The sequence below is a fragment of the Scophthalmus maximus genome, chromosome 15 (genome assembly GCF_022379125.1).
Source record: "Scophthalmus maximus strain ysfricsl-2021 chromosome 15, ASM2237912v1, whole genome shotgun sequence".
Lineage (NCBI taxonomy): Eukaryota > Metazoa > Chordata > Actinopteri > Pleuronectiformes > Scophthalmidae > Scophthalmus > Scophthalmus maximus.
The window spans coordinates 16,033,690-16,057,572 of NC_061529.1; the positions used below are offsets into that span (position 1 = coordinate 16,033,690).

At 46.7% G+C, this 23,883-nt stretch overlaps 1 protein-coding gene across 1 annotated transcript in view; it reads right to left on the reverse strand.

Moving 5' to 3' along the window:
• The window catches only part of LOC118286526, a 78,710-nt gene that overhangs the window by 49,236 nt on the left and 5,591 nt on the right, over positions 1–23,883 (reverse strand). Inside the window, exons 24-102 of the mRNA XM_047337813.1 lie at positions 23,603–23,814; positions 23,396–23,499; positions 23,185–23,303; positions 22,909–23,076; positions 22,491–22,690; positions 22,279–22,391; positions 21,992–22,098; positions 21,712–21,888; positions 21,205–21,413; positions 21,005–21,099; positions 20,883–20,908; positions 20,698–20,719; positions 16,793–16,820; positions 16,605–16,689; positions 16,333–16,479; positions 16,035–16,246; positions 15,828–15,931; positions 15,617–15,735; positions 15,341–15,508; positions 14,923–15,122; positions 14,711–14,823; positions 14,424–14,530; positions 14,144–14,320; positions 13,632–13,840; positions 13,432–13,526; positions 13,310–13,335; positions 13,125–13,146; positions 13,004–13,031; positions 12,816–12,900; positions 12,544–12,690; positions 12,246–12,457; positions 12,039–12,142; positions 11,828–11,946; positions 11,552–11,719; positions 11,134–11,333; positions 10,922–11,034; positions 10,635–10,741; positions 10,355–10,531; positions 9,848–10,056; positions 9,648–9,742; positions 9,526–9,551; positions 9,341–9,362; positions 9,220–9,247; positions 9,032–9,116; positions 8,760–8,906; positions 8,462–8,673; positions 8,255–8,358; positions 8,044–8,162; positions 7,768–7,935; positions 7,350–7,549; positions 7,138–7,250; positions 6,851–6,957; positions 6,571–6,747; positions 6,060–6,268; positions 5,860–5,954; positions 5,738–5,763; positions 5,553–5,574; positions 5,432–5,459; positions 5,244–5,328; positions 4,972–5,118; positions 4,674–4,885; positions 4,467–4,570; positions 4,256–4,374; positions 3,980–4,147; positions 3,562–3,761; positions 3,351–3,463; positions 3,064–3,170; positions 2,784–2,960; positions 2,273–2,481; positions 2,073–2,167; positions 1,951–1,976; positions 1,766–1,787; positions 1,645–1,672; positions 1,457–1,541; positions 1,185–1,331; positions 887–1,098; positions 680–783; positions 469–587; positions 193–360 (exon numbers count right to left, since the gene is read on the reverse strand). Of these exons, the coding sequence (XP_047193769.1) occupies positions 193–360; positions 469–587; positions 680–783; positions 887–1,098; positions 1,185–1,331; positions 1,457–1,541; positions 1,645–1,672; positions 1,766–1,787; positions 1,951–1,976; positions 2,073–2,167; positions 2,273–2,481; positions 2,784–2,960; positions 3,064–3,170; positions 3,351–3,463; positions 3,562–3,761; positions 3,980–4,147; positions 4,256–4,374; positions 4,467–4,570; positions 4,674–4,885; positions 4,972–5,118; positions 5,244–5,328; positions 5,432–5,459; positions 5,553–5,574; positions 5,738–5,763; positions 5,860–5,954; positions 6,060–6,268; positions 6,571–6,747; positions 6,851–6,957; positions 7,138–7,250; positions 7,350–7,549; positions 7,768–7,935; positions 8,044–8,162; positions 8,255–8,358; positions 8,462–8,673; positions 8,760–8,906; positions 9,032–9,116; positions 9,220–9,247; positions 9,341–9,362; positions 9,526–9,551; positions 9,648–9,742; positions 9,848–10,056; positions 10,355–10,531; positions 10,635–10,741; positions 10,922–11,034; positions 11,134–11,333; positions 11,552–11,719; positions 11,828–11,946; positions 12,039–12,142; positions 12,246–12,457; positions 12,544–12,690; positions 12,816–12,900; positions 13,004–13,031; positions 13,125–13,146; positions 13,310–13,335; positions 13,432–13,526; positions 13,632–13,840; positions 14,144–14,320; positions 14,424–14,530; positions 14,711–14,823; positions 14,923–15,122; positions 15,341–15,508; positions 15,617–15,735; positions 15,828–15,931; positions 16,035–16,246; positions 16,333–16,479; positions 16,605–16,689; positions 16,793–16,820; positions 20,698–20,719; positions 20,883–20,908; positions 21,005–21,099; positions 21,205–21,413; positions 21,712–21,888; positions 21,992–22,098; positions 22,279–22,391; positions 22,491–22,690; positions 22,909–23,076; positions 23,185–23,303; positions 23,396–23,499; positions 23,603–23,814 (9,663 nt within the window). The remainder of the gene's footprint in view (positions 1–192; positions 361–468; positions 588–679; positions 784–886; positions 1,099–1,184; positions 1,332–1,456; positions 1,542–1,644; positions 1,673–1,765; positions 1,788–1,950; positions 1,977–2,072; positions 2,168–2,272; positions 2,482–2,783; positions 2,961–3,063; positions 3,171–3,350; positions 3,464–3,561; positions 3,762–3,979; positions 4,148–4,255; positions 4,375–4,466; positions 4,571–4,673; positions 4,886–4,971; positions 5,119–5,243; positions 5,329–5,431; positions 5,460–5,552; positions 5,575–5,737; positions 5,764–5,859; positions 5,955–6,059; positions 6,269–6,570; positions 6,748–6,850; positions 6,958–7,137; positions 7,251–7,349; positions 7,550–7,767; positions 7,936–8,043; positions 8,163–8,254; positions 8,359–8,461; positions 8,674–8,759; positions 8,907–9,031; positions 9,117–9,219; positions 9,248–9,340; positions 9,363–9,525; positions 9,552–9,647; positions 9,743–9,847; positions 10,057–10,354; positions 10,532–10,634; positions 10,742–10,921; positions 11,035–11,133; positions 11,334–11,551; positions 11,720–11,827; positions 11,947–12,038; positions 12,143–12,245; positions 12,458–12,543; positions 12,691–12,815; positions 12,901–13,003; positions 13,032–13,124; positions 13,147–13,309; positions 13,336–13,431; positions 13,527–13,631; positions 13,841–14,143; positions 14,321–14,423; positions 14,531–14,710; positions 14,824–14,922; positions 15,123–15,340; positions 15,509–15,616; positions 15,736–15,827; positions 15,932–16,034; positions 16,247–16,332; positions 16,480–16,604; positions 16,690–16,792; positions 16,821–20,697; positions 20,720–20,882; positions 20,909–21,004; positions 21,100–21,204; positions 21,414–21,711; positions 21,889–21,991; positions 22,099–22,278; positions 22,392–22,490; positions 22,691–22,908; positions 23,077–23,184; positions 23,304–23,395; positions 23,500–23,602; positions 23,815–23,883) is intronic.

The following is a 23,883-nucleotide window of genomic DNA, read 5'->3' on the forward strand; positions in this document are numbered from 1 at the left end:
TAAACAGCAGACACTTAATTTGCAGTTAACAAGTACACCAAACAGGACACTGGGAGGGACGCAACAATATATGTGATGTGAATGGGTCTCCTGTAACTGCTGCAGAGGTTTAGAAAAGATCTAAGTACCGTCCTTGTTCAGTTAAAATCCCCCCAGATTTTCTTTCTTACCCCAGTGTCAGGGGTAACGTACCTGTCCTTTCGCTGTCAGCTCTGTCAGGAATTCCTCCACATTTTCCAGAGCATTGCCCACCTCAAGTCGTCCAAACACACGGTCGATTTGGTCTGTGTCGTTCGACGCCCCCGAGCTCAGTGTCAGCTGTGCCAACTGAGCAGAAGTGAGGGCCGACAACGATTCGTTCTACGAAGAGAAATCATTAAGCAATCAAATAGCAGTAATTTCCAAAACCATAGCTGAGAACTTTCCGTTTGGGAGGGGGAAAACGCAGCAACTGCAGTCTCCACTCACACTTGAGAAGTTGGGATTGAGGCCTTTCAAATCCTGCAGGGTCGCATATTCAGAGAAGCCGCCAATATTTGTCTGCAGCCAGTCTCCGCTCCCGTTGGTAGATGAGACACAGCCAGGATCTGCAAAGAAGACGGAAACAAACCCATTGGCAGGATACCACCACTGTTGTGACCTAGACTTTTCCAAGTTGAGTGCGAGCGCCTGCCTTTACCTGATGAGTCATTTCTTGACAGGAATGGTTTGATGAAATGAGTGAAGACTGCACGCTGTCTTTCCCCGTCCATGGATGGCCTTTGGCTGCTGAATACCTGGATGCTAAAATTTGAGAGAATGCTTTCAACATCTCAAAAAGAGGAAAACGCCAGGAGCCTCTACAATCTGGTTCACAGTGGAGCAATACATCACATAGCTTGCTTACACAGTCTGGTATGTTTGGCAGCTGAAGTTCTTGGAGCTCAGGCAGAATAGGAAGTTGGAGGATGGAGAGGCCAAAAACGGACGCAACTTTGTTTGGAACCAGCCGCTGACAAAGTCAACACTCTGCAGCTGTGCCTCGCTGAAGTTGGCAATTCTAACTTCTCCGAGGGCCTCGAGCAGATGTGGAAATATTGGGAAGCTGTTGTTGGCGGCCTGGGGTTGGAAAAAGTCATCTTGGTTATTACACAGAATTCCCACAAGGAAGCAAAGATGTTGTGAAATTGTGGGACTGGATTTACCGTGGTGGCAAATAATTCCAGAGCCTGGTCTAATGAAGTCAAAGCCTTTTGGAAGAGAAGCTTCCAGACCTCTACCGGGTATGTCCTTTGGCCTTCCAGTGAGCATGCCTGTAGTGCCGCCAAGTTGCTGGGTGTGAGATGTTTAGCCTTGGGAAAAAAAAGACAACCAAAAATTAGGCAAAGAATCCAGGAGCTTACAGAGACCCATTTCTCCGGATGGCAAAGTAGCAAAAGTCGAATCTCTCTTAGCTGATCGAAAAAGAAAGATGTACCGAGGAACAGGCGTGCATAGTGATGGTGAAGTTGCACAGGACCTCGGAGACATTGCCAACCGACAAGGTTTGTTCCAGCTGCGATCTGAGAAAAGAATAAAAACAATACCATTAGAATCTTAGTTAGCCTGCGTAAAAGAACTCTACCTTTCCAAATTCACCATCCAACAAAACTATGGTTCACCTACCGATTGAATGCAGCACAGATGAGGCGCTCTGTGAAAAGACAAAGTTCCAGGATCAGACATTGTACCTTCAGAACGCCATTTTGTCATCACACATGAAGTGTCTGGTATTTTGCAAACTTACCATCAACCTGGGTCTCCTGGCACTGCAGACAAGCAAAGCATAACTGTTACTCTCGCGGCAAAAGCCACTTCAATTTAAAGTACCCCTTAACGACGTCAATGTGCCAAACGTTTGTCTTGTTAATTTTGATCAGCTATTATCACATTGTTTTCCTCCATGTTGTATTCCCACAGAAATGAACTTACCATCAAGGAATGTGCAACTGCGCAACCTGTTTGGGGCAAAAATGGAAAGAAGGCATGGCATCAATGCAGCTATCAACACAAGCAGTCGTAATCGGCTTGTCTGAAAAACGATGTCAACGTACGTGGGAAGGTCTCCTTGAATGACTCTATGCCCGATCTCAGACCATCTGAAATGTCCAGTGGCAGGGATTTCAAGCTTTTTCGAAGACCAGTGAGTCTGAGGGAAGAAAACACAATTTTTTGTGACTCGTCTGGATTTACAGTTTGACCTCATGCAAACACGTATTGTTTGACTTTGGACTTGAGAAATATCCTGGCTTACATAGCTGCATAGGATTCACAGCTGATGTTGCTGGGGATCCCTGCCAAGCTGCCAGGATGGAGGCTGGCCATCACAGTGGCCAAATTGACCTGGAACCACAGCTCAAAGTCTTCAGGCTCAAAGTCTTCAAATTCAGGAGCAAGGGCCGTCAGGGTCAGGTTCAGGATGGTGTCTCGTACAGCTGGATTTTTGATGTAGGTGATGTTTCTCTGCAAGTGAAGGGATTCTCTGTTTAGTTCAAGAGGATATTACACCCCTCTTGACTCATTGTCAAAATGAAAGCAAGCCTGGGGACACGTCTTTGGACTTCGGTGCATGACGGACATGATTGGGGAATAATCCGCTACAACACTTTAACCAAGCATTCCAGAGATGGGATCATTTTGAGCCGAGGCTCGGCCACCTATTAGCTTCTGCAAACATTCCCAGAGCAAAGGGCAACTTTTACACGGCCTGTTTGGCAGGCAACTATATATCGGAGAGCATGGCAATCTTAAAATCAAGCACTCACCTTCTTGTTGATGTCTGTAAAAGCCAGGAAAAACTGACCGAGCTGCTCGTCATTGTGGGACTTGTTCAAGCTTTTGAACACCTCCCGTACGATGGTCTCATTCTGCAAAGCGCCGCTGTTTGGATCAAGGATCAGCTCAGCCTTCTGGTTTGGCGTGAGGACGTCCACAACTGCCGCCTGATGACACAAACGGAGGAAACACAAAAAGCTTTTCTCTTTGACGTTCTGAGTTTTGCGCTGCTCTTTTCATGGAAGATTTGAAGGGAAATGTACGACTTACCCCAGTGATGTTGAAGACTTGGAGGTCAGTGTATGATGTAAATTGAGAAAATGGACCCAAGTTTACTGCAATCCATTGGGCGTCACTCTGAATTCCCCGCCTACAAACTGAGGACAGTAGATCATGGTTAGCGTAGGTACCATTTAGCGAGATCTTTTTTTATTGCTATACGTGATACAAATCCAGTGCCAGTTTTCTTCCCAACCCCAATTTTGTAAGAATATGTCAAGCCCTGGGAAAAGCCCACACAAGCGAGCACGTGGCGCAGTTTACTTTGTCGACCCTACCTGGCTCGTTGATGACACTGGCAGATCTTTTCAGGTAGCCCAGCAGAACACCCGAGATCTTTTGTCGTCTGTGCAACGGCATTTCAGGGGAAGCTTTGGCCAGCCCGCTCACACTGAAAAGAGCAAAACAAAACATTCGTACGCGTACCCTCAACAGTATTATTGTACTTTGGTGCACTGTAGTGCTGCTTGTTTGTAAGACACTACTCACACAACATGGTAGTTGGAGCAGTTCATGTTTGAGGTTGCATTCTCGAGCATCACTGCACTGAAACTGGCGAGGACAGGAACCAGTTTCACGTGGAACCAAACAAACCAGTCCTTTGTCTCAAAGTGCGGGAAATGGGGGCCGATGATGAGGAAGGTCCTGTTCATTACGCGATCTCTCACAGCAGGTTGGAAATCGGGTTCCTTTCAAATCACAAAACCAGAGGACTTAAACAGCAGACACTTAACTTGCAGTTAACAAGTACACCAAACAGGACACTGGGAGGGACGCAACAATATATGTGATGTGAATGGGTCTCCTGTAACTGCTGCAGAGGTTTAGAAAAGATCTAAGTACCGTCCTTGTTCAGTTAAAATCCCCCGAGATTTTCTTTCTTACCCCAGTGTCAGGGGTAACGTACCTGTCCTTTCGCTGTCAGCTCTGTCAGGAATTCCTCCACATTTTCCAGAGCATTGCCCACCTCAAGTCGTCCAAACACACGGTCGATTTGGTCTGTGTCGTTCGACGCCCCCGAGCTCAGTGTCAGCTGTGCCAACTGAGCAGAAGTGAGGGCCGACAACGATTCGTTCTACGAAGAGAAATCATTAAGCAATCAAATAGCAGTAATTTCCAAAACCATAGCTGAGAACTTTCCGTTTGGGAGGGGGAAAACGCAGCAACTGCAGTCTCCACTCACACTTGAGAAGTTGGGATTGAGGCCTTTCAAATCCTGCAGGGTCGCATATTCAGAGAAGCCGCCAATATTTGTCTGCAGCCAGTCTCCGCTCCCGTTGGTAGATGAGACACAGCCAGGATCTGCAAAGAAGACGGAAACAAACCCATTGGCAGGATACCACCACTGTTGTGACCTAGACTTTTCCAAGTTGAGTGCGAGCGCCTGCCTTTACCTGATGAGTCATTTCTTGACAGGAATGGTTTGATGAAATGAGTGAAGACTGCACGCTGTCTTTCCCCGTCCATGGATGGCCTTTGGCTGCTGAATACCTGGATGCTAAAATTTGAGAGAATGCTTTCAACATCTCAAAAAGAGGAAAACGCCAGGAGCCTCTACAATCTGGTTCACAGTGGAGCAATACATCACATAGCTTGCTTACACAGTCTGGTATGTTTGGCAGCTGAAGTTCTTGGAGCTCAGGCAGAATAGGAAGTTGGAGGATGGAGAGGCCAAAAACGGACGCAACTTTGTCTGGAACCAGCCGCTGACAAAGTCAACACTCTGCAGCTGTGCCTCGCTGAAGTTGGCAATTCTAACCTCTCCGAGGGCCTCGAGCAGATGTGGAAATATTGGGAAGCTGTTGTTGGCGGCCTGGGGTTGGAAAAAGTCATCTTGGTTATTACACAGAATTCCCACAAGGAAGCAAAGATTTTGTGAAATTGTGGGACTGGATTTACCGTGGTGGCAAATAATTCCAGAGCCTGGTCTAATGAAGTCAAAGCCTTTTGGAAGAGAAGCTTCCAGACCTCTACCGGGTATGTCCTTTGGCCTTCCAGTGAGCATGCCTGTAGTGCCGCCAAGTTGCTGGGTGTGAGATGTTTAGCCTTGGGAAAAAAAAGACAACCAAAAATTAGGCAAAGAATCCAGGAGCTTACAGAGACCCATTTCTCCGGATGGCAAAGTAGCAAAAGTCGAATCTCTCTTAGCTGATCGAAAAAGAAAGATGTACCGAGGAACAGGCGTGCATAGTGATGGTGAAGTTGCACAGGACCTCGGAGACATTGCCAACCGACAAGGTTTGTTCCAGCTGCGATCTGAGAAAAGAATAAAAACAATACCATTAGAATCTTAGTTAGCCTGCGTAAAAGAACTCTACCTTTCCAAATTCACCATCCAACAAAACTATGGTTCACCTACCGATTGAATGCAGCACAGATGAGGCGCTCTGTGAAAAGACAAAGTTCCAGGATCAGACATTGTACCTTCAGAACGCCATTTTGTCATCACACATGAAGTGTCTGGTATTTTGCAAACTTACCATCAACCTGGGTCTCCTGGCACTGCAGACAAGCAAAGCATAACTGTTACTCTCGCGGCAAAAGCCACTTCAATTTAAAGTACCCCTTAACGACGTCAATGTGCCAAACGTTTGTCTTGTTAATTTTGATCAGCTATTATCACATTGTTTTCCTCCATGTTGTATTCCCACAGAAATGAACTTACCATCAAGGAATGTGCAACTGCGCAACCTGTTTGGGGCAAAAATGGAAAGAAGGCATGGCATCAATGCAGCTATCAACACAAGCAGTCGTAATCGGCTTGTCTGAAAAACGATGTCAACGTACGTGGGAAGGTCTCCTTGAATGACTCTATGCCCGATCTCAGACCATCTGAAATGTCCAGTGGCAGGGATTTCAAGCTTTTTCGAAGACCAGTGAGTCTGAGGGAAGAAAACACAATTTTTTGTGTCTCGTCTGGATTTACAGTTTGACCTCATGCAAACACGTATTGTTTGACTTTGGACTTGAGAAATATCCTGGCTTACATAGCTGCATAGGATTCACAGCTGATGTTGCTGGGGATCACTGCCAAGCTGCCAGGATGGAGGCTGGCCATCACAGTGGCCAAATTGACCTGGAACCACAGCTCAAAGTCTTCAGGCTCAAAGTCTTCAAATTCAGGAGCAAGGGCCGTCAGGGTCAGGTTCAGGATGGTGTCTCGTACAGCTGGATTTTTGATGAAGGTGATGTTTCTCTGCAAGTGAAGGGATTCTCTGTTTAGTTCAAGAGGATATTACACCCCTCTTGACTCATTGTCAAAATGAAAGCAAGCCTGGGGACACGTCTTTGGACTTCGGTGCATGACGGACATGATTGGGGAATAATCCGCAACAACACTTTAACCAAGCATTCCAGAGATGGGATGATTTTGAGCCGAGGCTCGGCCACCTATTAGCTTCTGCAAACATTCCCAGAGCAAAGGGCAACTTTTACACGGCCTGTTTGGCAGGCAACTATATATCGGAGAGCATGGCAATCTTAAAATCAAGCACTCACCTTCTTGTTGATGTCTGTAAAAGCCAGGAAAAACTGACCGAGCTGCTCGTCATTGTGGGACTTGTTCAAGCTTTTGAACACCTCCCGTACGATGGTCTCATTCTGCAAAGCGCCGCTGTTTGGATCAAGGATCAGCTCAGCCTTCTGGTTTGGCGTGAGGACGTCCACAACTGCCGCCTGATGACACAAACGGAGGAAACACAAAAAGCTTTTCTCTTTGACGTTCTGAGTTTTGCGCTGCTCTTTTCATGGAAGATTTGAAGGGAAATGTACGACTTACCCCAGTGATGTTGAAGACTTGGAGGTCAGTGTATGATGTAAATTGAGAAAATGGACCCAAGTTTACTGCAATCCATTGGGCGTCACTCTGAATTCCCCGCCTACAAACTGAGGACAGTAGATCATGGTTAGCGTAGGTACCATTTAGCGAGATCTTTTTTTATTGCTAAACGTGATACAAATCGAGTGCCCGTTTTCTTCCCAACCCCAATTTGGTAAGAATATGTCAAGCCCTGGGAAAAGCCCACACAAGCGAGGACGTGGCGCAGTTTACTTTGTCGACCCTACCTGGCTCGTTGATGACACTGGCAGATCTTTTCAGGTAGCCCAGCAGAACACCCGAGATCTTTTGTCGTCTGTGCAACGGCATTTCAGGGGAAGCTTTGGCCAGCCCGCTCACACTGAAAAGAGCAAAAACAAAACATTCGTACGCGTACCCTCAACAGTATTATTGTACTTTGGTGCACTGTAGTGCTGCTTGTTTGTAAGACACTACTCACACAACATGGTAGTTGGAGCAGTTCATGTTTGAGGTTGCATTCTCGAGCATCACTGCACTGAAACTGGCGAGGACAGGAACCAGTTTCACGTGGAACCAAACAAACCAGTCCTTTGTCTCAAAGTGCGGGAAATGGGGGCCGATGATGAGGAAGGTCCTGTTCATTACGCGATCTCTCACAGCAGGTTGGAAATCGGGTTCCTTTCAAATCACAAAACCAGAGGACTTAAACAGCAGACACTTAACTTGCAGTTAACAAGTACACCAAACAGGACACTGGGAGGGACGCAACAATATATGTGATGTGAATGGGTCTCCTGTAACTGCTGCAGAGGTTTAGAAAAGATCTAAGTACCCCCCATGTTCAATTAAAATCCCCCCAGATTTTCTTTCTTACCCCAGTGTCAGGGGTAACGTACCTGTCCTTTCGCTGTCAGCTCTGTCAGGAATTCCTCCACATTTTCCAGAGCATTGCCCACCTCAAGTCGTCCAAACACACGGTCGATTTGGTCTGTGTCGTTCGACGCCCCCGAGCTCAGTGTCAGCTGTGCCAACTGAGCAGAAGTGAGGGCCGACAACGATTCGTTCTACGAAGAGAAATCATTAAGCAATCAAACAGCAGTAATTTCCAAAACCATAGCTGAGAACTTTCCGTTTGGGAGGGGAAAAACGCAGCAACTGCAGTCTCCACTCACACTTGAGAAGTTGGGATTGAGGCCTTTCAAATCCTGCAGGGTCGCATATTCAGAGAAGCCGCCAATATTTGTCTGCAGCCAGTCTCCGCTCCCGTTGGTAGATGAGACACAGCCAGGATCTGCAAAGAAGACAGAAACAAACCCATTGGCAGGATACCACCACTGTTGTGACCTAGACTTTTCCAAGTTGAGTGCGAGCGCCTGCCTTTACCTGATGAGTCATTTCTTGACAGGAATGGTTTGATGAAATGAGTGAAGACTGCACGCTGTCTTTCCCCGTCCATGGATGGCCTTTGGCTGCTGAATACCTGGATGCTAAAATTTGAGAGAATGCTTTCAACATCTCAAAAAGAGGAAAACGCCAGGAGCCTCTACAATCTGGTTCACAGTGGAGCAATACATCACATAGCTTGCTTACACAGTCTGGTATGTTTGGCAGCTGAAGTTCTTGGAGCTCAGGCAGAATAGGAAGTTGGAGGATGGAGAGGCCAAAAACGGACGCAACTTTGTCTGGAACCAGCCGCTGACAAAGTCAACACTCTGCAGCTGTGCCTCGCTGAAGTTGGCAATTCTAACCTCTCCGAGGGCCTCGAGCAGATGTGGAAATATTGGGAAGCTGTTGTTGGCGGCCTGGGGTTGGAAAAAGTCATCTTGGTTATTACACAGAATTCCCACAAGGAAGCAAAGATTTTGTGAAATTGTGGGAGTGGATTTACCGTGGTGGCAAATAATTCCAGAGCCTGGTCTAATGAAGTCAAAGCCTTTTGGAAGAGAAGCTTCCAGACCTCTACCGGGTATGTCCTTTGGCCTTCCAGTGAGCATGCCTGTAGTGCCGCCAAGTTGCTGGGTGTGAGATGTTTAGCCTTGGGAAAAAAAAGACAACCAAAAATTAGGCAAAGAATCCAGGAGCTTACAGAGACCCATTTCTCCGGATGGCAAAGTAGCAAAAGTCGAATCTCTCTTAGCTGATCGAAAAAGAAAGATGTACCGAGGAACAGGCGTGCATAGTGATGGTGAAGTTGCACAGGACCTCGGAGACATTGCCAACCGACAAGGTTTGTTCCAGCTGCGATCTGAGAAAAGAATAAAAACAATACCATTAGAATCTTAGTTAGCCTGCGTAAAAGAACTCTACCTTTCCAAATTCACCATCCAACAAAACTATGGTTCACCTACCGATTGAATGCAGCACAGATGAGGCGCTCTGTGAAAAGACAAAGTTCCAGGATCAGACATTGTACCTTCAGAACGCCATTTTGTCATCACACATGAAGTGTCTGGTATTTTGCAAACTTACCATCAACCTGGGTCTCCTGGCACTGCAGACAAGCAAAGCATAACTGTTACTCTCGCGGCAAAAGCCACTTCAATTTAAAGTACCCCTTAACGACGTCAATGTGCCAAACGTTTGTCTTGTTAATTTTGATCAGCTATTATCACATTGTTTTCCTCCATGTTGTATTCCCACAGAAATGAACTTACCATCAAGGAATGTGCAACTGCGCAACCTGTTTGGGGCAAAAATGGAAAGAAGGCATGGCATCAATGCAGCTATCAACACAAGCAGTCGTAATCGGCTTGTCTGAAAAACGATGTCAACGTACGTGGGAAGGTCTCCTTGAATGACTCTATGCCCGATCTCAGACCATCTGAAATGTCCAGTGGCAGGGATTTCAAGCTTTTTCGAAGACCAGTGAGTCTGAGGGAAGAAAACACAATTTTTTGTGACTCGTCTGGATTCACAGTTTGACCTCATGCAAACACGTATTGTTTGACTTTGGACTTGAGAAATATCCTGGCTTACATAGCTGCATAGGATTCACAGCTGATGTTGCTGGGGATCACTGCCAAGCTGCCAGGATGGAGGCTGGCCATCACAGTGGCCAAATTGACCTGGAACCACAGCTCAAAGTCTTCAGGCTCAAAGTCTTCAAATTCAGGAGCAAGGGCCGTCAGGGTCAGGTTCAGGATGGTGTCTCGTACAGCTGGATTTTTGATGAAGGTGATGTTTCTCTGCAAGTGAAGGGATTCTCTGTTTAGTTCAAGAGGATATTACACCCCTCTTGACTCATTGTCAAAATGAAAGCAAGCCTGGGGACACGTCTTTGGACTTCGGTGCATGACGGACATGATTGGGGAATAATCCGCAACAACACTTTAACCAAGCATTCCAGAGATGGGATGATTTTTGAGCCGAGGCTCGGCCACCTATTAGCTTCTGCAAACATTCCCAGAGGGCAACTTTTACACGGCCTGTTTGGCAGGCAACTATATATCGGAGAGCATGGCAATCTTAAAATCAAGCACTCACCTTCTTGTTGATGTCTGTAAAAGCCAGGAAAAACTGACCGAGCTGCTCGTCATTGTGGGACTTGTTCAAGCTTTTGAACACCTCCCGTACGATGGTCTCATTCTGCAAAGCGCCGCTGTTTGGATCAAGGATCAGCTCAGCCTTCTGGTTTGGCGTGAGGACGTCCACAACTGCCGCCTGATGACACAAACGGAGGAAACACAAAAAGCTTTTCTCTTTGACGTTCTGAGTTTTGCGCTGCTCTTTTCATGGAAGATTTGAAGGGAAATGTACGACTTACCCCAGTGATGTTGAAGACTTGGAGGTCAGTGTATGATGTAAATTGAGAAAATGGACCCAAGTTTACTGCAATCCATTGGGCGTCACTCTGAATTCCCCGCCTACAAACTGAGGACAGTAGATCATGGTTAGCGTAGGTACCATTTAGCGAGATCTTTTTTTATTGCTATACGTGATACAAATCCAGTGCCAGTTTTCTTCCCAACCCCAATTTTGTAAGAATATGTCAAGCCCTGGGAAAAGCCCACACAAGCGAGCACGTGGCGCAGTTTACTTTGTCGACCCTACCTGGCTCGTTGATGACACTGGCAGATCTTTTCAGGTAGCCCAGCAGAACACCAGAGATCTTTTGTCGTCTGTGCAACGGCATTTCAGGGGAAGCTTTGGCCAGCCCGCTCACACTGAAAAGAGCAAAAACAAAACATTCGTACGCGTACCCTCAACAGTATTATTGTACTTTGGTGCACTGTAGTGCTGCTTGTTTGTAAGACACTACTCACACAACATGGTAGTTGGAGCAGTTCATGTTTGAGGTTGCATTCTCGAGCATCACTGCACTGAAACTGGCGAGGACAGGAACCAGTTTCACGTGGAACCAAACAAACCAGTCCTTTGTCTCAAAGTGCGGGAAATGGGGGCCGATGATGAGGAAGGTCCTGTTCATTACGCGATCTCTCACAGCAGGTTGGAAATCGGGTTCCTTTCAAATCACAAAACCAGAGGACTTAAACAGCAGACACTTAACTTGCAGTTAACAAGTACACCAAACAGGACACTGGGAGGGACGCAACAATATATGTGATGTGAATGGGTCTCCTGTAACTGCTGCAGAGGTTTAGAAAAGATCTAAGTACCGTCCTTGTTCAGTTAAAATCCCCCCAGATTTTCTTTCTTACCCCAGTGTCAGGGGTAACGTACCTGTCCTTTCGCTGTCAGCTCTGTCAGGAATTCCTCCACATTTTCCAGAGCATTGCCCACCTCAAGTCGTCCAAACACACGGTCGATTTGGTCTGTGTCGTTCGACGCCCCCGAGCTCAGTGTCAGCTGTGCCAACTGAGCAGAAGTGAGGGCCGACAACGATTCGTTCTACGAAGAGAAATCATTAAGCAATCAAACAGCAGTAATTTCCAAAACCATAGCTGAGAACTTTCTGTTTGGGAGGGGGAAAACGCAGCAACTGCAGTCTCCACTCACACTTGAGAAGTTGGGATTGAGGCCTTTCAAATCCTGCAGGGTCGCATATTCAGAGAAGCCGCCAATATTTGTCTGCAGCCAGTCTCCGCTCCCGTTGGTAGATGAGACACAGCCAGGATCTGCAAAGAAGACGGAAACAAACCCATTGGCAGGATACCACCACTGTTGTGACCTAGACTTTTCCAAGTTGAGTGCGAGCGCCTGCCTTTACCTGATGAGTCATTTCTTGACAGGAATGGTTTGATGAAATGAGTGAAGACTGCACGCTGTCTTTCCCCGTCCATGGATGGCCTTTGGCTGCTGAATACCTGGATGCTAAAATTTGAGAGAATGCTTTCAACATCTCAAAAAGAGGAAAACGCCAGGAGCCTCTACAATCTGGTTCACAGTGGAGAAATACATCACATAGCTTGCTTACACAGTCTGGTATGTTTGGCAGCTGAAGTTCTTGGAGCTCAGGCAGAATAGGAAGTTGGAGGATGGAGAGGCCAAAAACGGACGCAACTTTGTCTGGAACCAGCCGCTGACAAAGTCAACACTCTGCAGCTGTGCCTCGCTGAAGTTGGCAATTCTAACCTCTCCGAGGGCCTCGAGCAGATGTGGAAATATTGGGAAGCTGTTGTTGGCGGCCTGGGGTTGGAAAAAGTCATCTTGGTTATTACACAGAATTCCCACAAGGAAGCAAAGATTTTGTGAAATTGTGGGACTGGATTTACCGTGGTGGCAAATAATTCCAGAGCCTGGTCTAATGAAGTCAAAGCCTTTTGGAAGAGAAGCTTCCAGACCTCTACCGGGTATGTCCTTTGGCCTTCCAGTGAGCATGCCTGTAGTGCCGCCAAGTTGCTGGGTGTGAGATGTTTAGCCTTGGGAAAAAAAAGACAACCAAAAATTAGGCAAAGAATCCAGGAGCTTACAGAGACCCATTTCTCCGGATGGCAAAGTAGCAAAAGTCGAATCTCTCTTAGCTGATCGAAAAAGAAAGATGTACCGAGGAACAGGCGTGCATAGTGATGGTGAAGTTGCACAGGACCTCGGAGACATTGCCAACCGACAAGGTTTGTTCCAGCTGCGATCTGAGAAAAGAATAAAAACAATACCATTAGAATCTTAGTTAGCCTGCGTAAAAGAACTCTACCTTTCCAAATTCACCATCCAACAAAACTATGGTTCACCTACCGATTGAATGCAGCACAGATGAGGCGCTCTGTGAAAAGACAAAGTTCCAGGATCAGACATTGTACCTTCAGAACGCCATTTTGTCATCACACATGAAGTGTCTGGTATTTTGCAAACTTACCATCAACCTGGGTCTCCTGGCACTGCAGACAAGCAAAGCATAACTGTTACTCTCGCGGCAAAAGCCACTTCAATTTAAAGTACCCCTTAACGACGTCAATGTGCCAAACGTTTGTCTTGTTAATTTTGATCAGCTATTATCACATTGTTTTCCTCCATGTTGTATTCCCACAGAAATGAACTTACCATCAAGGAATGTGCAACTGCGCAACCTGTTTGGGGCAAAAATGGAAAGAAGGCATGGCATCAATGCAGCTATCAACACAAGCAGTCGTAATCGGCTTGTCTGAAAAACGATGTCAACGTACGTGGGAAGGTCTCCTTGAATGACTCTATGCCCGATCTCAGACCATCTGAAATGTCCAGTGGCAGGGATTTCAAGCTTTTTCGAAGACCAGTGAGTCTGAGGGAAGAAAACACAATTTTTTGTGACTCGTCTGGATTCACAGTTTGACCTCATGCAAACACGTATTGTTTGACTTTGGACTTGAGAAATATCCTGGCTTACATAGCTGCATAGGATTCACAGCTGATGTTGCTGGGGATCACTGCCAAGCTGCCAGGATGGAGGCTGGCCATCACAGTGGCCAAATTGACCTGGAACCACAGCTCAAAGTCTTCAGGCTCAAAGTCTTCAAATTCAGGAGCAAGGGCCGTCAGGGTCAGGTTCAGGATGGTGTCTCGTACAGCTGGATTTTTGATGAAGGTGATGTTTCTCTGCAAGTGAAGGGATTCTCTGTTTAGTTCAAGAGGATATTACACCCCTCTTGACTCATTGTCAAAATGAAAGCAAGCCTGGGGACACGTCTTTGGACTTCGGTGCATGACGGACATGATTGGGGAATAATCCGCAACAACACTTTAACCAAGCATTCCAGAGATGGGATGATTTTTGAGCCGAGGCTCGGCCACCTATTAGCTTCTGCAAACATTCCCAGAGCAAAGGGCAACTTTTACACGGCCTGTTTGGCAGGCAACTATATATCGGAGAGCATGGCAATCTTAAAATCAAGCACTCACCTTCTTGTTGATGTCTGTAAAAGCCAGGAAAAACTGACCGAGCTGCTCGTCATTGTGGGACTTGTTCAAGCTTTTGAACACCTCCCGTACGATGGTCTCATTCTGCAAAGCGCCGCTATTTGGATCAAGGATCAGCTCAGCCTTCTGGTTTGGCGTGAGGACGTCCACAACTGCCGCCTGATGACACAAACGGAGGAAACACAAAAAGCTTTTCTCTTTGACGTTCTGAGTTTTGCGCTGCTCTTTTCATGGAAGATTTGAAGGGAAATGTACGACTTACCCCAGTGATGTTGAAGACTTGGAGGTCAGTGTATGATGTAAATTGAGAAAATGGACCCAAGTTTACTGCAATCCATTGGGCGTCACTCTGAATTCCCCGCCTACAAACTGAGGACAGTAGATCATGGTTAGCGTAGGTACCATTTAGCGAGATCTTTTTTTATTGCTATACGTGATACAAATCCAGTGCCAGTTTTCTTCCCAACCCCAATTTTGTAAGAATATGTCAAGCCCTGGGAAAAGCCCACACAAGCGAGCACGTGGCGCAGTTTACTTTGTCGACCCTACCTGGCTCGTTGATGACACTGGCAGATCTTTTCAGGTAGCCCAGCAGAACACCCGAGATCTTTTGTCGTCTGTACAACGGCATTTCAGGGGAAGCTTTGGCCAGCCCGCTCACACTGAAAAGAGCAAAAACAAAACATTCGTACGCGTACCCTCAACAGTATTATTGTACTTTGGTGCACTGTAGTGCTGCTTGTTTGTAAGACACTACTCACACAACATGGTAGTTGGAGCAGTTCATGTTTGAGGTTGCATTCTCGAGCATCACTGCACTGAAACTGGCGAGGACAGGAACCAGTTTCACGTGGAACCAAACAAACCAGTCCTTTGTCTCAAAGTGCGGGAAATGGGGGCCGATGATGAGGAAGGTCCTGTTCATTACGCGATCTCTCACAGCAGGTTGGAAATCGGGTTCCTTTCAAATCACAAAACCAGAGGACTTAAACAGCAGACACTTAACTTGCAGTTAACAAGTACACCAAACAGGACACTGGGAGGGACGCAACAATATATGTGATGTGAATGGGTCTCCTGTAACTGCTGCAGAGGTTTAGAAAAGATCTAAGTACCCCCCATGTTCAATTAAAATCCCCCGAGATTTTCTTTCTTACCCCAGTGTCAGGGGTAACGTACCTGTCCTTTCGCTGTCAGCTCTGTCAGGAATTCCTCCACATTTTCCAGAGCATTGCCCACCTCAAGTCGTCCAAACACACGGTCGATTTGGTCTGTGTCGTTCGACGCCCCCGAGCTCAGTGTCAGCTGTGCCAACTGAGCAGAAGTGAGGGCCGACAACGATTCGTTCTACGAAGAGAAATCATTAAGCAATCAAACAGCAGTAATTTCCAAAACCATAGCTGAGAACTTTCCGTTTGGGAGGGGGAAAACGCAGCAACTGCAGTCTCCACTCACACTTGAGAAGTTGGGATTGAGGCCTTTCAAATCCTGCAGGGTCGCATATTCAGAGAAGCCGCCAATATTTGTCTGCAGCCAGTCTCCGCTCCCGTTGGTAGATGAGACACAGCCAGGATCTGCAAAGAAGACGGAAACAAACCCATTGGCAGGATACCACCACTGTTGTGACCTAGACTTTTCCAAGTTGAGTGCGAGCGCCTGCCTTTACCTGATGAGTCATTTCTTGACAGGAATGGTTTGATGAAATGAGTGAAGACTGCACGCTGTCTTTCCCCGTCCATGGATGGCCTTTGGCTGCTGAATACCTGGATGCTAAAATTTGAGAGAATGCTTTCAACATCTCAAAAAGAGGAAAACGCCAGGAGCCTCTACAATCTGGTTCACAGTGGAGCAATACATCACATAGCTTGCTTACACAGTCTGGTATGTTTGGCAGCTGAAGTTCTTGGAGCTCAGGCAGAATAGGAAGTTGGAGGATGGAGAGGCCAAAAACGGACGCAACTTTGTCTGGAACCAGCCGCTGACAAAGTCAACACTCTGCAGCTGTGCCTCGCTGAAGTTGGCAATTCTAACCTCTCCGAGGGCCTCGAGCAGATGTGGAAATATTGGGAAGCTGTTGTTGGCGGCCTGGGGTTGGAAAAAGTCATCTTGGTTATTACACAGAATTCCCACAAGGAAGCAAAGATTTTGTGAAATTGTGGGAGTGGATTTACCGTGGTGGCAAATAATTCCAGAGCCTGGTCTAATGAAGTCAAAGCCTTTTGGAAGAGAAGCTTCCAGGCCTCTACCGGGTATGTCCTTTGGCCTTCCAGTGAGCATGCCTGTAGTGCCGCCAAGTTGCTGGGTGTGAGATGTTTAGCCTTGGGAAAAAAAAGACAACCAAAAATTAGGCAAAGAATCCAGGAGCTTACAGAGACCCATTTCTCCGGATGGCAAAGTAGCAAAAGTCGAATCTCTCTTAGCTGATCGAAAAAGAAAGATGTACCGAGGAACAGGCGTGCATAGTGATGGTGAAGTTGCACAGGACCTCGGAGACATTGCCAACCGACAAGGTTTGTTCCAGCTGCGATCTGAGAAAAGAATAAAAACAATACCATTAGAATCTTAGTTAGCCTGCGTAAAAGAACTCTACCTTTCCAAATTCACCATCCAACAAAACTATGGTTCACCTACCGATTGAATGCAGCACAGATGAGGCGCTCTGTGAAAAGACAAAGTTCCAGGATCAGACATTGTACCTTCAGAACGCCATTTTGTCATCACACATGAAGTGTCTGGTATTTTGCAAACTTACCATCAACCTGGGTCTCCTGGCACTGCAGACAAGCAAAGCATAACTGTTACTCTCGCGGCAAAAGCCACTTCAATTTAAAGTACCCCTTAACGACGTCAATGTGCCAAACGTTTGTCTTGTTAATTTTGATCAGCTATTATCACATTGTTTTCCTCCATGTTGTATTCCCACAGAAATGAACTTACCATCAAGGAATGTGCAACTGCGCAACCTGTTTGGGGCAAAAATGGAAAGAAGGCATGGCATCAATGCAGCTATCAACACAAGCAGTCGTAATCGGCTTGTCTGAAAAACGATGTCAACGTACGTGGGAAGGTCTCCTTGAATGACTCTATGCCCGATCTCAGACCATCTGAAATGTCCAGTGGCAGGGATTTCAAGCTTTTTCGAAGACCAGTGAGTCTGAGGGAAGAAAACACAATTTTTTGTGACTCGTCTGGATTCACAGTTTGACCTCATGCAAACACGTATTGTTTGACTTTGGACTTGAGAAATATCCTGGCTTACATAGCTGCATAGGATTCACAGCTGATGTTGCTGGGGATCACTGCCAAGCTGCCAGGATGGAGGCTGGCCATCACAGTGGCCAAATTGACCTGGAACCACAGCTCAAAGTCTTCAGGCTCAAAGTCTTCAAATTCAGGAGCAAGGGCCGTCAGGGTCAGGTTCAGGATGGTGTCTCGTACAGCTGGATTTTTGATGAAGGTGATGTTTCTCTGCAAGTGAAGGGATTCTCTGTTTAGTTCAAGAGGATATTACACCCCTCTTGACTCATTGTCAAAATGAAAGCAAGCCTGGGGACACGTCTTTGGACTTCGGTGCATGACGGACATGATTGGGGAATAATCCGCAACAACACTTTAACCAAGCATTCCAGAGATGGGATGATTTTTGAGCCGAGGCTCGGCCACCTATTAGCTTCTGCAAACATTCCCAGAGGGCAACTTTTACACGGCCTGTTTGGCAGGCAACTATATATCGGAGAGCATGGCAATCTTAAAATCAAGCACTCACCTTCTTGTTGATGTCTGTAAAAGCCAGGAAAAACTGACCGAGCTGCTCGTCATTGTGGGACTTGTTCAAGCTTTTGAACACCTCCCGTACGATGGTCTCATTCTGCAAAGCGCCGCTGTTTGGATCAAGGATCAGCTCAGCCTTCTGGTTTGGCGTGAGGACGTCCACAACTGCCGCCTGATGACACAAACGGAGGAAACACAAAAAGCTTTTCTCTTTGACGTTCTGAGTTTTGCGCTGCTCTTTTCATAGAAGATTTGAAGGGAAATGTACGACTTACCCCAGTGATGTTGAAGACTTGGAGGTCAGTGTATGATGTAAATTGAGAAAATAGACCCAAGTTTACTGCAATCCATTGGGCGTCACTCTGAATTCCCCGCCTACAAACTGAGGACAGTAGATCATGGTTAGCGTAGGTACCATTTAGCGAGATCTTTTTTTATTGCTAAACGTGATACAAATCGAGTGCCCGTTTTCTTCCCAACCCCAATTTGGTAAGAATATGTCAAGCCCTGGGAAAAGCCCACACAAGCGAGGACGTGGCGCAGTTTACTTTGTCGACCCTACCTGGCTCGTTGATGACACTGGCAGATCTTTTCAGGTAGCCCAGCAGAACACCCGAGATCTTTTGTCGTCTGTGCAACGGCATTTCAGGGGAAGCTTTGGCCAGCCCGCTCACACTGAAAAGAGCAAAAACAAAACATTCGTACGCGTACCCTCAACAGTATTATTGTACTTTGGTGCACTGTAGTGCTGCTTGTTTGTAAGACACTACTCACACAACATGGTAGTTGGAGCAGTTCATGTTTGAGGTTGCATTCTCGAGCATAACTGCACTGAAACTGGCGAGGACAGGAACCAGTTTCACGTGGAACCAAACAAACCAGTCCTTTGTCTCAAAGTGCGGGAAATGGGGGCCGATGATGAGGAAGGTCCTGTTCATTACGCGATCTCTCACAGCAGGTTGGAAATCGGGTTCCTTTCAAATCACAAAACCAGAGGACTTAAACAGCAGACACTTAACTTGCAGTTAACAAGTACACCAAACAGGACACTGGGAGGGACGCAACAATATATGTGATGTGAATGGGTCTCCTGTAACTGCTGCAGAGGTTTAGAAAAGATCTAAGTACCGTCCTTGTTCAGTTAAAATCCCCCCAGATTTTCTTTCTTACCCCAGTGTCAGGGGTAACGTACCTGTCCTTTCGCTGTCAGCTCTGTCAGGAATTCCTCCACATTTTCCAGAGCATTGCCCACCTCAAGTCGTCCAAACACACGGTCGATTTGGTCTGTGTCGTTCGACGCCCCCGAGCTCAGTGTCAGCTGTGCCAACTGAGCAGAAGTGAGGTCCGACAATGATTCGTTCTACGAAGAGAAATCATTAAGCAATCAAACAGCAGTAATTTCCAAAACCATAGCTGAGAACTTTCCGTTTGGGAGGGGGAAAACGCAGCAACTGCAGTCTCCACTCACACTTGAGAAGTTGGGATTGAGGCCTTTCAAATCCTGCAGGGTCGCATATTCAGAGAAGCCGCCAATATTTGTCTGCAGCCAGTCTCCGCTCCCGTTGGTAGATGAGACACAGCCAGGATCTGCAAAGAAGACGGAAACAAACCCATTGGCAGGATACCACCACTGTTGTGACCTAGACTTCTCCAAGTTGAGTGCGAGCGCCTGCCTTTACCTGATGAGTCATTTCTTGACAGGAATGGTTTGATGAAATGAGTGAAGACTGCACGCTGTCTTTCCCCGTCCATGGATGGCCTTTGGCTGCTGAATACCTGGATGCTAAAATTTGAGAGAATGCTTTCAACATCTCAAAAAGAGGAAAACGCCAGGAGCCTCTACAATCTGGTTCACAGTGGAGCAATACATCACATAGCTTGCTTACACAGTCTGGTATGTTTGGCAGCTGAAGTTCTTGGAGCTCAGGCAGAATAGGAAGTTGGAGGATGGAGAGGCCAAAAACGGACGCAACTTTGTCTGGAACCAGCCGCTGACAAAGTCAACACTCTGCAGCTGTGCCTCGCTGAAGTTGGCAATTCTAACCTCTCCGAGGGCCTCGAGCAGATGTGGAAATATTGGGAAGCTGTTGTTGGCGGCCTGGGGTTGGAAAAAGTCATCTTGGTTATTACACAGAATTCCCACAAGGAAGCAAAGATTTTGTGAAATTGTGGGACTGGATTTACCGTGGTGGCAAATAATTCCAGAGCCTGGTCTAATGAAGTCAAAGCCTTTTGGAAGAGAAGCTTCCAGACCTCTACCGGGTATGTCCTTTGGCCTTCCAGTGAGCATGCCTGTAGTGCCGCCAAGTTGCTGGGTGTGAGATGTTTAGCCTTGGGAAAAAAAAGACAACCAAAAATTAGGCAAAGAATCCAGGAGCTTACAGAGACCCATTTCTCCGGATGGCAAAGTAGCAAAAGTCGAATCTCTCTTAGCTGATCGAAAAAGAAAGATGTACCGAGGAACATGCGTGCATAGTGATGGTGAAGTTGCACAGGACCTCGGAGACATTGCCAACCGACAAGGTTTTCTCCAGCTGCGATCTGAGAAAAGAATAAAAACAATACCATTAGAATCTTAGTTAGCCTGCGTAAAAGAACTCTACCTTTCCAAATTCACCATCCAACAAAACTATGGTTCACCTACCGATTGAATGCAGCACAGATGAGGCGCTCTGTGAAAAGACAAAGTTCCAGGATCAGACATTGTACCTTCAGAACGCCATTTTGTCATCACACATGAAGTGTCTGGTATTTTGCAAACTTACCATCAACCTGGGTCTCCTGGCACTGCAGACAAGCAAAGCATAACTGTTACTCTCGCGGCAAAAGCCACTTCAATTTAAAGTACCCCTTAACGACGTCAATGTGCCAAACGTTTGTCTTGTTAATTTTGATCAGCTATTATCACATTGTTTTCCTCCATGTTGTATTCCCACAGAAATGAACTTACCATCAAGGAATGTGCAACTGCGCAACCTGTTTGGGGCAAAAATGGAAAGAAGGCATGGCATCAATGCAGCTATCAACACAAGCAGTCGTAATCGGCTTGTCTGAAAAACGATGTCAACGTACGTGGGAAGGTCTCCTTGAATGACTCTATGCCCGATCTCAGACCATCTGAAATGTCCAGTGGCAGGGATTTCAAGCTTTTTCGAAGACCAGTGAGTCTGAGGGAAGAAAACACAATTTTTTGTGACTCGTCTGGATTCACAGTTTGACCTCATGCAAACACGTATTGTTTGACTTTGGACTTGAGAAATATCCTGGCTTACATAGCTGCATAGGATTCACAGCTGATGTTGCTGGGGATCACTGCCAAGCTGCCAGGATGGAGGCTGGCCATCACAGTGGCCAAATTGACCTGGAACCACAGCTCAAAGTCTTCAGGCTCAAAGTCTTCAAATTCAGGAGCAAGGGCCGTCAGGGTCAGGTTCAGGATGGTGTCTCGTACAGCTGGATTTTTGATGAAGGTGATGTTTCTCTGCAAGTGAAGGGATTCTCTGTTTAGTTCAAGAGGATATTACACCCCTCTTGACTCATTGTCAAAATGAAAGCAAGCCTGGGGACACGTCTTTGGACTTCGGTGCATGACGGACATGATTGGGGAATAATCCGCAACAACACTTTAACCAAGCATTCCAGAGATGGGATGATTTTTGAGCCGAGGCTCGGCCACCTATTAGCTTCTGCAAACATTCCCAGAGGGCAACTTTTACACGGCCTGTTTGGCAGGCAACTATATATCGGAGAGCATGGCAATCTTAAAATCAAGCACTCACCTTCTTGTTGATGTCTGTAAAAGCCAGGAAAAACTGACCGAGCTGCTCGTCATTGTGGGACTTGTTCAAGCTTTTGAACACCTCCCGTACGATGGTCTCATTCTGCAAAGCGCCGCTGTTTGGATCAAGGATCAGCTCAGCCTTCTGGTTTGGCGTGAGGACGTCCACAACTGCCGCCTGATGACACAAACGGAGGAAACACAAAAAGCTTTTCTCTTTGACGTTCTGAGTTTTGCGCTGCTCTTTTCATGGAAGATTTGAAGGGAAATGTACGACTTACCCCAGTGATGTTGAAGACTTGGAGGTCAGTGTATGATGTAAATTGAGAAAATAGACCCAAGTTTACTGCAATCCATTGGGCGTCACTCTGAATTCCCCGCCTACAAACTGAGGACAGTAGATCATGGTTAGCGTAGGTACCATTTAGCGAGATCTTTTTTTATTGCTAAACGTGATACAAATCCAGTGCCCGTTTTCTTCCCAACCCCAATTTGGTAAGAATATGTCAAGCCCTGGGAAAAGCCCACACAAGCGAGGACGTGGCGCAGTTTACTTTGTCGACCCTACCTGGCTCGTTGATGACACTGGCAGATCTTTTCAGGTAGCCCAGCAGAACACCCGAGATCTTTTGTCGTCTGTGCAACGGCATTTCAGGGGAAGCTTTGGCCAGCCCGCTCACACTGAAAAGAGCAAAAACAAAACATTCGTACGCGTACCCTCAACAGTATTATTGTACTTTGGTGCACTGTAGTGCTGCTTGTTTGTAAGACACTACTCACACAACATGGTAGTTGGAGCAGTTCATGTTTGAGGTTGCATTCTCGAGCATAACTGCACTGAAACTGGCGAGGACAGGAACCAGTTTCACGTGGAACCAAACAAACCAGTCCTTTGTCTCAAAGTGCGGGAAATGGGGGCCGATGATGAGGAAGGTCCTGTTCATTACGCGATCTCTCACAGCAGGTTGGAAATCGGGTTCCTTTCAAATCACAAAACCAGAGGACTTAAACAGCAGACACTTAACTTGCAGTTAACAAGTACACCAAACAGGACACTGGGAGGGACGCAACAATATATGTGATGTGAATGGGTCTCCTGTAACTGCTGCAGAGGTTTAGAAAAGATCTAAGTACCGTCCTTGTTCAGTTAAAATCCCCCCAGATTTTCTTTCTTACCCCAGTGTCAGGGGTAACGTACCTGTCCTTTCGCTGTCAGCTCTGTCAGGAATTCCTCCACATTTTCCAGAGCATTGCCCACCTCAAGTCGTCCAAACACACGGTCGATTTGGTCTGTGTCGTTCGACGCCCCCGAGCTCAGTGTCAGCTGTGCCAACTGAGCAGAAGTGAGGGCCGACAACGATTCGTTCTACGAAGAGAAATCATTAAGCAATCAAACAGCAGTAATTTCCAAAACCATAGCTGAGAACTTTCCGTTTGGGAGGGGGAAAACGCAGCAACTGCAGTCTCCACTCACACTTGAGAAGTTGGGATTGAGGCCTTTCAAATCCTGCAGGGTCGCATATTCAGAGAAGCCGCCAATATTTGTCTGCAGCCAGTCTCCGCTCCCGTTGGTAGATGAGACACAGCCAGGATCTGCAAAGAAGACGGAAACAAACCCATTGGCAGGATACCACCACTGTTGTGACCTAGACTTTTCCAAGTTGAGTGCGAGCGCCTGCCTTTACCTGATGAGTCATTTCTTGACAGGAATGGTTTGATGAAATGAGTGAAGACTGCACGCTGTCTTTCCCCGTCCATGGATGGCCTTTGGCTGCTGAATACCTGGATGCTAAAATTTGAGAGAATGCTTTCAACATCTCAAAAAGAGGAAAACGCCAGGAGCCTCTACAATCTGGTTCACAGTGGAGCAATACATCACATAGCTTGCTTACACAGTCTGGTATGTTTGGCAGCTGAAGTTCTTGGAGCTCAGGCAGAATAGGAAGTTGGAGGATGGAGAGGCCAAAAACGGACGCAACTTTGTCTGGAACCAGCCGCTGACAAAGTCAACACTCTGCAGCTGTGCCTCGCTGAAGTTGGCAATTCTAACCTCTCCGAGGGCCTCGAGCAGATGTGGAAATATTGGGAAGCTGTTGTTGGCGGCCTGGGGTTGGAAAAAGTCATCTTGGTTATTACACAGAATTCCCACAAGGAAGCAAAGATTTTGTGAAAT